The sequence below is a fragment of the Acartia tonsa genome, chromosome 2 (genome assembly GCF_053477335.1).
Source record: "Acartia tonsa isolate MP-2025a chromosome 2, ASM5347733v1, whole genome shotgun sequence".
Lineage (NCBI taxonomy): Eukaryota > Metazoa > Arthropoda > Copepoda > Calanoida > Acartiidae > Acartia > Acartia tonsa.
In genome coordinates this window covers 5,514,969-5,527,983 of record NC_137261.1, presented here as the reverse complement: position 1 = coordinate 5,527,983, position 13,015 = coordinate 5,514,969, and the positions used below count along the sequence as shown (strand labels likewise).

The 13,015-nt window shown below is 32.3% G+C and overlaps 2 protein-coding genes across 4 annotated transcripts in view; one reads left to right on the top strand and one right to left on the bottom strand.

Moving 5' to 3' along the window:
• Positions 1-13,015, bottom strand: part of SsRbeta (signal sequence receptor beta) — a 417,378-nt gene that overhangs the window by 274,398 nt on the left and 129,965 nt on the right. The window lies entirely within an intron of this gene.
• Positions 9,536-13,015, top strand: part of LOC145334433 (uncharacterized) — a 45,199-nt gene continuing 41,719 nt past the window's right edge. Inside the window, exon 1 of the mRNA XM_080179892.1 lies at positions 9,536-9,724. Coding sequence (XP_080036018.1) covers positions 9,686-9,724 — 39 coding nt within the window. The 5' untranslated portion in view covers positions 9,536-9,685. The remainder of the gene's footprint in view (positions 9,725-13,015) is intronic.

Genomic DNA, 13,015 nt, shown 5'->3' with positions numbered 1-13,015 from the left:
GTAGGGGCCATCAAGTTGCAATGTAATATAAATTTGGAGAAGGAGCGATGAAGGGGCGATGTAGGAGCGATGAAGGAGCGATGGAGGAGCGATGTAGGAGCAATGTAGGGGCCATCAAGTTGCAATGTAATATAAATTTGGAGAAGGAGCGATGAAGGGGCGATGTAGGAGCGATGAAGGAGCGATGTAGGAGCGATGTAGGGGCCATCACAGTACAATTTAATATAAATTTGGAGAAGGAGCGATGAAGGGGCGATGTAGGAGCGATGAAGGAGCGATGTAGGGGCCATCAAGTTGCAATGTAATATAAATTTGGAGAAGGAGCGATGAAGGGGCGATGTAGGAGCGATGAAGGAGCGATGTAGGGGCCATCACAGTACAATTTAATATAAATTTGGAGAAGGAGCGATGAAGGAGCGATGTAGGAGCGATGGAGGGGCGATGTAGGAGCGATTGAGGGGCGATGTAGGGGCCATCAAAGTACAATGTAATATAAATTTGGAGAAGAAGCGATGAAGGGGCGATGTAGGAGCGATGAAGGAGCGATGTAGGAGTGATGTAGGGGCCATCACAGTACAATTTAATATAAATTTGGAGAAGGAGCGATGTAGGAGCGATGGAGGTGCGATGTAGGAGCGATGAAGGAGCGATGTAGCAGCGATGTAGGGGCCATCAAGTTGCAATGTAATAAATTTGGAGAAGGAGCGATGAAGGGGCGATGTAGGAGCGATGAAGGAGCGATGTAGGAGCGATGTAGGGGCCATCACAGTACAATTTAATATAAATTTGGAGAAGGAGCGATGAAGGAGCGATGGAGGGGCGATGTAGGAGCGATGAAGGAGCGATGTAGGAGCGATGTAGGAGCGATGTAGGGGCTATCACAGTACAATTTAATATAAATTTGGAGAAGGAGCGATGAAGGAGCGATGTAGGAGCGATGAAGGGGCGATGTAGGAGCGATGTAGGGGCCATCAAAGTACAATGTAATATAAATTTGGAGAAGGGGCGATGGAGGAGCGATGTAGGGGCCATCAAGTGGGTTGTTATATAAATTAAGGTAAGGGACTACGGAGGGGCGATGGAGAGGCTATAAAGGAGCCATCATGGGGCTATAGCATAGCCTCTTATCATAAGAGGCGATATGAACGCCCCTTTAAAGGAGCTATTAAGAGGCCATGAAGGAGCTACAGCATAGCCTCTTATCATAAGGGGCGATATGAACGCTCCTTAAAAGGGGCTTTCACATCGCTCCATATGATGAGAGGCTATGCTATAGCTCCTTGAAGGAGCTATAGAAAATCATCGCCCCATATGGAGCGATGTCATGGAAAGGACTATACCCATATAATCTTTAAAAACATCGTATGAATATCTTATGATTTCACTATACTGTTGTAAACTAATTGTAGTATTGTTCTATATTTGATAATCCAATACATAAATTAAGTAAACAATTTCTCTCACACATGGTAATAACAAAATAACAAGGGTTACATCATCATTTCTGGCGCAGCATGTGTAAAATATCAAAATAGGCTAAATCCAATAATATCTAACCATGGAGTTAGGGTTTACCTAGCCTTGCATAGATATAATTTCTAAAGGAATATGTAAAACATAGGTTACCCTAACTCATTGACTAGCATAAGAAGGGCTTTGGCCACTTTTCACCTCCCATCTATTCCTTATTTTGAAATAATTTGAAAATAAGTGGATGGGTTTTAGTTCTTGGATTGTTTGTTTATAACTTTAGGTCTGGTTATATTAAGTACTGGGTAGCCCAGCATGGTTTAGGCCCCTGCATGGGTGCACGCATATAAAAAAGTATATCCTTCTCCTTATTTTAATTTATTTTTATTTTCTATCCTATATTATTAAAGCATTGTAAATGTTTAATTTAGCCATTTGTTCTATAGTATTATCTCAACCATTATGCTATTCTTGTATCAAAAAGATTAGTAATAGATTATGTTTAGTTTAAATGCCAGCAAAACTTACGTATCATTTTATCATTTTTTTGGAAATAAAAGTTTAATCGCCATTAACGTTGAAAAAAGATTATTATAGAAAAGCTGCGCTAACTCAATAAGCCACACAGCAATTTCTCTAATTTTTCATACTGACATTATCTTATTTAATATACAAAGGGACAAGGGTTTGAGTCCCGGTCGGGTTTGTTTTTGTTTGGTAGCACCTGTTAAACTAATTCTTTGTTTAATGACCTTTATTTTTAACACGCAATGGGTGTTCTATAAAAATGATATAGAAACCGTTGATATTGTGACAGGGAAATTTTGTTGTCAATTTATGTTGCTAATGCTGGATTAGAACCGGTTTTCAGCCAAACTGAAAATCATAGCATCATAGGACAGACAATTTTCTAGAAATATTAAAATAAAAATTATAACTAGGGGCTATAGAAATTGTTTTAATCCTATAAATTATCATTTAAATGTTCGCGAAAAGTTGTCTTTAATAAGATGCAATGCCATAAATAACTTTTAAAAAATTCAATGAATTACGAATAGAGGGACGGCGCGGTGTAGGATTTCAGACAGATTTCGTGAAAAAAATATTTGTTTATGATCAAAGTAATCAAAATGTTAGTTTTGCCCCTATAATGATGTAAATTTTGACAGGTTGGAATGTTTATCAATCCACTAGAAGGATACTATTTGTTTAATTTTTTAGCAAAAAATTAAACAAAAATTATTTAATCCAAAACAAAATCTTTTTTTATTAATTGTCAACTAGCAGCTACGCCCCTAGAGGCCTCTTTCTCTAGGTGCTGGGTGATTGAATTCGACCACTCCATTTTCATTTCAGTTCCTTCCCAGGACCATTGAGAAGCTACAATATTAAGGAGAACCGTTTAGTGAGATCCTTGAGTATAGAGTCATAGACAGACAAACACACACAGATCCTGTTACTTTTATATAAGGATATAACGTTGATAAATATATATATCAAAAAAATGCGATTTGATACGTTAATATGATTTATCTGCTACCAGTTTTAAACGTTCAATGGGTGTTTAACATTGAACATAATTGTCCTTGCTTCCTTCATTTTATTTTAATGCTTTTACCAAAGTCGTGGAGTGTCTATTTAATTCTGCCCAAAGATAAAAACTGATTCTGTGTCCGTCATAAGGCGGCCTTGAAAATGAGAGACCTATAACCATAACCAAGTGGAAATGGCCCCAGAAAAAGTCAACCAATTCGTTAACAAGAAAAAGAAAGTTCTTAGATCGAATAATTAAATAAAGTATAGTGGCCGTAAATAGATAGTTTGATGTATAACTGAAATGTAATTTTTTTTTTAGTAAATAATCAGTAGTGAACCGCTCAGTCTATAGACAATTGGATACCGCCGACATTTAAACGTAACAACTACATTCAAATCCGCACTGCTTTTTTGCAATCTATAGTGGCACATCTGCAAAATTGATTGTAAGCCAAAGCCGCTGAAAATCAGGCCATCCTTTTTGTAAACCGCTTGCGCAGCCGAACCTAGAATAGTTTATGTTTGTTATAGAGTGGCTACGAGGATATAATAAAGATTACTACCAAAATTAGAAATTCTATCATATGATATGAGCAAGAAAGAAAGAGTATCTCAACGATCTAATTTTCTCCCCTTACACAGTGCTAAAATATTAGAGGTTGTGAGATTGCTTTTTTTTAAAATCAATATTATACATTATTTGAATGTTTTATGAATACTTTTCAAAATCTCGTTTAAAACTGTTTAACTTTATCATTATGGAGGAATTTTTTCTTTTAACTAAAAAAATATTATCCTGAAAAAAAATCCACCAATTTCCCACTGTGCCACAAGCTTAGCTGGTAAAAAAGGAATCAGCCGGTTACTAGAATAGTAGCGGTGGTAGACATCTTGGTATTCATACATTCATACAAAATAAGATGTGTATATGTTTAATTTTATTATAATTTTATGCACTATGATATTTAGCAAAGATACTCTAGAGCAATAGTAAGCTCACTCCGTCAAATGCTACTAAATATTACAATTTACTATCTTTATTTCATGTACGATCACGATGTATCCTTGGCATCTATGGGCTGTGTATTAGACGGGGGAAGAAGGCATAAAAATAGCCTAAAACCATCCCAAGACGTAGTTCAAAATTAAAAAAAAATATCATCCTATTACCTATGTTCAGCTTCCCTCAAAGGGATCGTGCCGTATTTATATAGGTAATTGAAACTAAGAGTATAGAGATATCGTAAAAGAAATTAAAAAAAAAACACTTACAGTTTAAATATTATTTTGAAAAACCTCTAGGTTTGTGAACTTCCCATATACTAATATCCTATCCTTATTTAAAAAGTAGTAAGTTTTTGTCTGTTGCTTAAGATTTAAATAACTGCTATACCTAATGAGTTCTATATTGTCTATCAAAAAAGTTAAAACAGTTTTCAATTGTGGTATTGGCTAATTTATTAATTTTGTTAAATTGAATGAAGGTTAAAACTCCTGTTACGGAGATACTATAGGTCTCGCCAAGGTCAAGTATGACCGCAGGGGAGAAATTATTACACACCAAGTTAACAAGTTTCCTAGGACAGATAATTTATACAGTTACAGTTTATTTTATACATGTTCCATGCTGATATTATACTGTCAAAACATTAAGATCTTATGGCCTTGGAAATGTGATTCTATCTTCTTATTATAAACACATTATAGACTTTATTAACTTATTATACAATCTTATAGCTCGTCCTTTAATCTAAAACAAGACATCAAACGGTCATAATAAGCAAAACAAATCTAAAATGTTACTACAAAGTAGTTAGGTTTTTTTTTGTCTGAAGCTTAAGATTTAAAAACTTTTGAACGGTTTGAGTTCTCTGTCTAGGGAAGCTTTACCTAGGTCGCGGGATTGTTTGGGCTATGTTATTTTATAGATTTGAGCCTTGGGATGATTTTAGGCTTCTTTCTGCTCTCTTCTACTCCCTTTTTATACATAGCCCCTAGATGAAAGGGCCGCAACCACTAGCAAGAAAATTAAGGTTTAATTACAGGGAATCTGAAGGGATAAGACAATGGCCGATTATTTGATGTACACCTTCCAAAATTACCTCTTCTGTAGACCCAAATTATTCGTGATATAGATTTGTTACTGCTAGTTTGCAAACCAAGAACTTAAGATTTAAGACAACAAATGTTTTTTCAAAATCTACACAAAAATATATTTGTCTGTTCTAATGTCCGATTTGTTAGCTTCGCTTTTATTGATGTTGTCACTCTTGTTATTGTACAATTTGGACTGGTTATATGTATTGCATAAGATATCACGTATTGATGTTCTTAATATTCTTAATAAGATATATTTATGTCTTAATAAGTATAATTATATTGATAAACTAATTATAGCCCTTTCAATGTATAATAAACATATATTATCTCAACGAATCAAATGGTCATACATATTTTAAAAGCAACTAGAGTCTACGTCCCTAGAGGCTTCTAGGGAAAGAGATGGGTCGACCCTACAATTTACTTTTAAATTTTTAGGGGGGTAGCGATTTCATAAAAAAACTCTTGCATTTAACTAATAAAAATTAACCTCTAAATAAGAAAACTTAAGAAACCTAATTTTATTCAAAAAAATGTTTTATTTTATGGTCAATATTCAGTTGAATAAAAATTACTGAATACATCAATATGAAAAATCCATGAAAGATATATTTTTGAATAGCAATTCATATTTACCAAAAATCTGAGTGAAAAAAATAATAGTTATACAGATGCTTAGCCTTTTCAAAGATTTTTTTTCTATCAATTTCTTTATTTTACAGTTAAGAAATTTATGTTAACAATTTATTTCTAAACGGAAATTTAACTTGTTATTTTCTCTGAAGAATTTGATTTAGCCAATTCAACCAGAAATAAAAGCTGTCAAGTAATGTTATTATTTAACAATAAAGAACTTAATTTCATTTGTGTGTGTTTATGTGTGTGTGTGTGTGTGTGTGTGTGTGTGTGTGTGTGTATGTGTGTGTGTGATTTTAGAGCACATGATTTTAATGAAAAATTTTCCCACTAAGAATGCGACTGAAAGTAAAAGTGAATCCTATTTCTTAGCGTGTACGTAAATACCAGGGAGGTAGGGACATGTTGATGAAAAATTTAAAAATCCCTTTTTAATGCAAAAAATAAACAATACTATATTTCAATATTATGAAATAGAGATATTTTAATTTATCTCCTACTGACTATTCCATGCATCCCTGATAAGCCCTCACACATATGATGTTAAGAAAAATACGCGCCCTGGGTTCAGATCAATTAATCCATTAAAAATTTTAAAAACTTTGTGAACCTTTCGACTAAATATTGAAATTTAAAAGATTTGATTTGGAAAAAGAATAGATCGATGGAAAATTTCAAAATCAATAAATCCGCTGAAATTTTTGATTTCTCGACCACTTTCCCTTACATCTGTTTGACCCCCTCCTCTCTCTCTCTCTCTCTTTCTCTCTCTCTCTCTCTCTCTCTCTCTCTCTTTCTCTCTCTCTCTCTCTCTCTCTCTCTCTCTGAAGAAACTACCCTATGCGTACATCAGTTAGGAGAATGAAATTTCTACAATCATTATAATGTTATATAGCTTGCTTGTATGCTTAAGATCTCGTAAACGACCACTCCGATAGTTCAACTATTTTTAGGGGTAATGTAATTTAATAAATGTCAAGCCCATCCAACTACAAAAATATTTGTTTTTTTTGGACGTGGAACTAAGCAATCTGATGTATAATCATAAGTTTACCTATCAAGTAAAGATATATGATTACTCACTAAAAAACTAAAGCATTATAAATAAAAATTATTCCTTTTTTAGATTGGTTTATTGACTTCTAAAGTTTAGTTCCCCTTCTAAAATTGTACCTAACTGTTGTATATGGTAGATAAGGCAAATTAAAGCAGGCCTGGAGATGCTTGGTTATAATGGGAAGGCATAAAAGACTGGGGGTGGGGGGATCTTGAATGTTAAGAAACTCTCCCTCTCGTTTAGTTTGTAACCAGCTACGCGCGTACGTATCTCTAATCTCACATGCGTAACTATCTATCCAGTGATTTATGTGTGTTTTTTAACATAATTATAACGTAAGAAAATTTTCTAGTGATAAATGAATCAGAATATATTAATTTGTTTACATATTTTGCCAAATAATAAGTTATATATAATTTATTTAAAAAAAATTTTGTATAATATTTTGCGTAAAACTTTCCCCAAATATAAAATACATATGAAATGACCATGGGTGAACGGTATCTTATTTTCACCTATCTGTTATTTGTGTGTGTAATGTGTAAGTGTTTTTGCCCATATAAATTCATGTAATAGGCGTAGGTAATGGGTAATGGATGGGGAAAAAGTGCTTTGCATTTATTCAAAGGTGTTTTATTTAGTAGGTACTTTTTCCACTTATTTTGATTCTAAAAAAGGACAATTTTAATCTTAAATGGATGAAAAATTAAAGTGCTTTGCTTAAAAAACAGAAAATTGTTAAAATAATAAAAAAAGGTTTTCTAGATAAATGAATGAATATTACGATTTTGTTCTACAGTTCTTTTTATTTTAAGCAACATTATACATATATTTTTGAATCAGTGGCGTGAACAGTTAATCATCTAAGTGTGGAAACCTTTAGGGGGATGAAAAAAGGAAGATAGTTCATTCTTATATTTTGTTCTGAGGGACAATGAAACCCCCTAAAAATACCTTCCACTTTTGTACAGATAATTTTCCGAGTGACTCGGTAGGACGTACCGGGACGGCAGTATGGACACACCTTTGTTGTAGAGTAGAATTTCTACTGAAATTTGGTTCCATTTTTCTCCTTGTATCTTTTTTTTGTATAACTGCCCTCTTTATTTAAATAAAAATTTAAGCGAAGCTGCTCTATATGTCACGTTCTATATCCACTCACCTGTCTGTATGCGCACTGCAGGTCGGCAAAATCTTTATCATTTTTTTTAAGCTTTGGAAAAAAAAATGTTTATGATCATAATTCAAGCCTGATATATGGATATATTATTACTTGGATCTTACAAAAGGTTTTAATGTTCTCTAACAGAGTGCAACACACAGCGGGCTAAAATAATAATTTCCCCTTCACCCCCTTTATCCCTACTAGTGAATGAACGAACTGACAAATAAATGAGTTCCATGTTAGCAACCTCATGGAGTAATGGACGACATATTTTTCCCTACTATAATATCCACATAAATTATACATCCATTGCAAAATGTCAAAACAAAGATGATATTAACAGCATCAATGAAAGCTAAGATAAATAAATCAAACTGTCGGACAAACGAACATGATCACTTTTAGAGTCTCAGCAACATAAAGAAACACAACATCATACTTTGATGTTAATTGTTAAAAGTACAGGATGATTAATACAGACTTATGTACATACTTATATTAGTATTTATTTTAGAGATACTTCGCTTTCAACATTGTTCCTATGAATCATTATTCCAAAAATAAAATGATAGGGTAAAGTTATTGATAAGGTAATAACTGAATAAAGGTAAAATCAACATTTTTATTAAAAAAAGTTTTAGATTTTACCTTATTGTTGCAAGAATCTTTAGAACGATTATAAATAACAGTTAGTACGGAAGTACGGAAGGACAGACCGACCAAAAATGTAGAACAGCTCCGCTTTTACAAAAGTTAGGGGATACACTTTGACGTCATAAATTTCAAAATTTTAACAAATACTTTCTATGAGTTGAAGAATATTAAACTTAATTTTGAGCAAATTCTAGATAAACTTGGAAACACCATATTTGACAACAATGCTGGAAAAAATGTTGGAAATCATGCTCTTTTATTGGCTCAAGGTCCAATACAAAAATGATGTCATCAGAGCTTATGTTATGTATCAGGGCGCGGCAGCCGCGACTAAGCCTCAGGTTTAAACCCGTTTGAATGCTTTTAAATTCTTTTGAAAAGAGGTATTGCCATATCTTAGTCAGGATTAGAATTTCGGCTTGTAAAAGGTTGATTTTCAGAAGCTTACAGGCGGCTGTTTCGCGGCTGCCGAGCCTTGATATTTATGCCACATTTTTATATAAATTTTAGAAAAATAGCGTCGCCTCTAGCTTTTTTGGGCTTCTTGGTTTGATTGTTCTATCTAAACTAAAATTGTTGTGGATTTAGTGTCCCACAATTTCTTGTTCTAAATATTGTTTCTTTTAAATTATCTTTATTATATTTATAAACCTTTTGGGAGAGTCACCTTTTTTCTCTTACTTTACCTGACCTAACCTAACCTAAATAAGGTAAAAAATTACTTTTTTTAATCAACAAAGGCTACTTGTGTGATCTACATTTGTTTATAGTGTAATTATTTAGTATTTTTTTTTAAATATTATTGTTTTTATACATTTTATAATTTATTTCAGATTCAATGAAAACCTAACAATGCCAAAAATTCGTGAATAACATATAAACTTGTAAAACCCACCACATCGTTAAATTAAAAACTTTATATGGTATAATATAATATTATATAATACAAGTCTGAATAAGAATAGCTGCACCAAAAACATCTGTTACGTTTTTTTTTTCAGTGAAAGTGTTATTGTTGTGTAAAATTAAACTGGTGGTGGTAATATAGAGACACAAGTGAATCAAAAATGCAGAGACGAGTTCTTAATCTAGTCATCCTAGCACAGGTTCGACTTTTTACAATTATTTAGCATGCACAATTGCCCTTTTAGCTAACTGGCAGCTGTCCACTAAGCGTACATAAAAATAGCCCAAAACCCCCCCAAACCCCCCCCCCAAAAAAAAAATCTTCTGCGAATCCCAACTTTATAATATTGAATAATAGTTCCCAGAGAGAGAGATGGGACAATGGGCTGTTTATTACTTAGTCCCCAAAGTTTTATAATAACAATTTCTTATTCGTTGGCCTAACAACTGTGGGGACTTTGATAATGAATTTTGAGTGTTCAAACGTTACAACTACTGATATTAATCTACAGATGGGGTAATTTTGTGTATCATCATTGGTTATGTACATTAATTTTTCGGCCATTGTCTTATCCCTGAATATTTCCTACCATTTTAGGGCCGAAGCATTTTGTCCTAAAACGTAAAATTTGTAGGTTTAATTCTTAAAGGAAAAAAATTACATAACAATAATTCTTAAAAAGATATTTGATTTCTCGTTTTAAAAATACATTAAAATGATAAATATTAAATATTTAATCCAGAAATTGTTTAATTGATGAACTTCATACACATGAACAAAATTTGTCTGTATTTTATTTTATTTTTTAATGAAAACAGGGATGAAAATATCCAAGGAAATATTTTAGCGACAAATCATAAAATAAATTATTCACTGGATTCTCATTCAAAAAGGGAAACATCACAAAGAATTGCAGCTAACAATCATAAACAGCAGCCGATAAAATTGAATTTCTTCCCTGGCATTAAGGACGGAAAAAGACACAGACAACGTAATTTATAGAGTAGCTTCGCTACTAAAGAGTAACCAAAAAATATATAACCAAGCCAAAGTTTCGCTTCTTTCATATAAAACCATTTTTGTCTTCCTTGCTATATGACGGATTAATAATATTGTATCAGGCCTAATTGAGAAGTTAACGAGATGTGATCCTGGGAAAAATCACTTTGAATGAAAAAAAATGAGTCAATTATTTTGCACGGATCATTAGACAGAAACAGATTTCAAAGATAAATGGATAATTTGATAGACTCGCGAGAATCATTATTAATAATCGTATTTACAAAATTATTTTATTGGGATAGCAAAGAAAATGTTCATGGTAACGATTATGTCTAAAAATTTATGAATTATAAATAAATTAGAATAGTCAAGATCCAATGATTCACAGGGAAAACTTCACTGAATAAAAAACGTGTAAAATAAGTCTTTTCTGCGCATTTATGTGCACTGCGAGAAAACTGTGCACTATTGAGTAATGACTAATTCAGATGATTTGAAGGTCTTCTTCTATCGTTTAAAATTTTGTGTTAGTATAATCTATACGTTCTAACGTTTAGCCTATAGCAGCTTTTAAAGTTACCAGGAGCATTTTACCGTGAAATGCACTAGATCCGATTTTGTAAATGTATTGCTTTTTTCTAAAGAACTTTTTATTTGCTGAAACAAAAATACCAAATATAAAATACATAATGCAAAACGCTTGCGGACAGGGCGTCCAAGGGTGCTGGGGGGTAGAGGGGTAACCCACCTCCCAAAAAACCCTTAAAATCTTTTAATAAACATAATATTTTTTGTGGAGAGGGGAGTCGATAAAAGAATTCGGTAAGCTCAGTACGACTTTTACAATTTCGTTGATTTTTACATTTTCTGGATAGTGTTGTTACATATCAATATTTTAAAAAAATCATTGCGACACGGTTACCTTCGCCATTATAATGATAAAGATCAATATTCATAAAAATGATTTTGAGGATACTTAGCTGTTCTTTTATTTCTAATCTCCTCGCTCCACAAGGTTTAATATTTCAATTTTAACATTTCAATCATTTTTACCAAATTAATTGGTTAACTCAAGTATGCAATTTTGTATCAAAATGCATCTTCAGATATTACCACTAGTAATATATCTTATAAAACAATGATGACAACATCCATAAAAGCAATGCTTCTAAATTAGAAGGAAGGACAAACGAAATATAATTCATGAGTGTCAAAACTTAATAAGCAGAACATTAATTTGTATGTCTAAACTAATTTGAATACAAAATTGTGAAAATACAGGATACAGTCAAAGATTATAGAGATGGCTCGCTTATTTCCTGTACCTTGTTGTCCATTGAATTATTACTACAAAAAAAACAGATGAATAGGATAATTATATCAAAAAATTTGTTGTCGAAAAAAGTACAAAATCAGCATTTAAAATGAACATACGGACTTTCTAGTAACGATTAAAAAGTTGCTATGATTTCTAAATCGTACATAACTGTTATAGGAATCATCATGCAATGTTTAAAATCAATAGGACGATTTTCTAACATGTCTAAATCAACGAAAAGAGCTGACCGTTATGGATGGACGGACCGGCCCGAATTATAGAAAAGCTTTTCTTTTAAAAATCTAAAAATGTTTTACAAATAAAAATGTTAACCTTTTAAAGTACTTTAAAATCATGATTTAAAATTAGATAAGTAGAATTTTACTGCAAAATAGATAATCATATTATATTGAAGTATATGAAATCGATAATATTTTTATGCAAGTCAGATTTTTACTTTGGTTGAAATATATTTTATTTTTAAAGGTGAAGCTTTTATATAATAAGACCGTTCGTCCGTATGTAAATTTAAAACATGCTAATTTTCAACTTTTTAAAAGCGAAGCTTTTCTATAATTAGGGTCGGTCCATCCGTACGTCCGTCCGTAACGGATAGCTCTTTTCGTTAATTTAGGCATGTTAGAATTGTCCTATCGATTTCAAATTTTGCATGGTGATTCCTTTAGTAGTTAGGTACGATTTAGAAAGCGTAGCAACTCTATAATCATTACCAAAGTCGTACGTCCAATTTAAACATGTTGTTTTTTTTTACTTTTTTAACAACAAATTTTTTATGTGATCTAATAATCCGATTGATCTGATTTTTGGTATACTGATACCTGGGACAACAAAGTATAATGTTATAATGTTATAACTCTATAATCAAGTCCTAAATATGTAAGTATGTCCATAAACATTATCCTGTATAAAGCAGTTTTTCAACAAATTCACTTACAATTTTACTTCGACTCTTATACTTATATATTCTGATTATTCAGTTCTGACACTATATAAGTGTTAATGTCCGTTTGTCCTACCGTTTCAGTGCTACGCTTTTATGGATGTTGTCATCCTTGTTTTTTGTTTGTAAATTTAATTACTTTTTTCATCTGAATTTAATAATAATTCCTAAGAAAAAATAGGGTGGAAGGGGCGAATCGTTATTTTAGC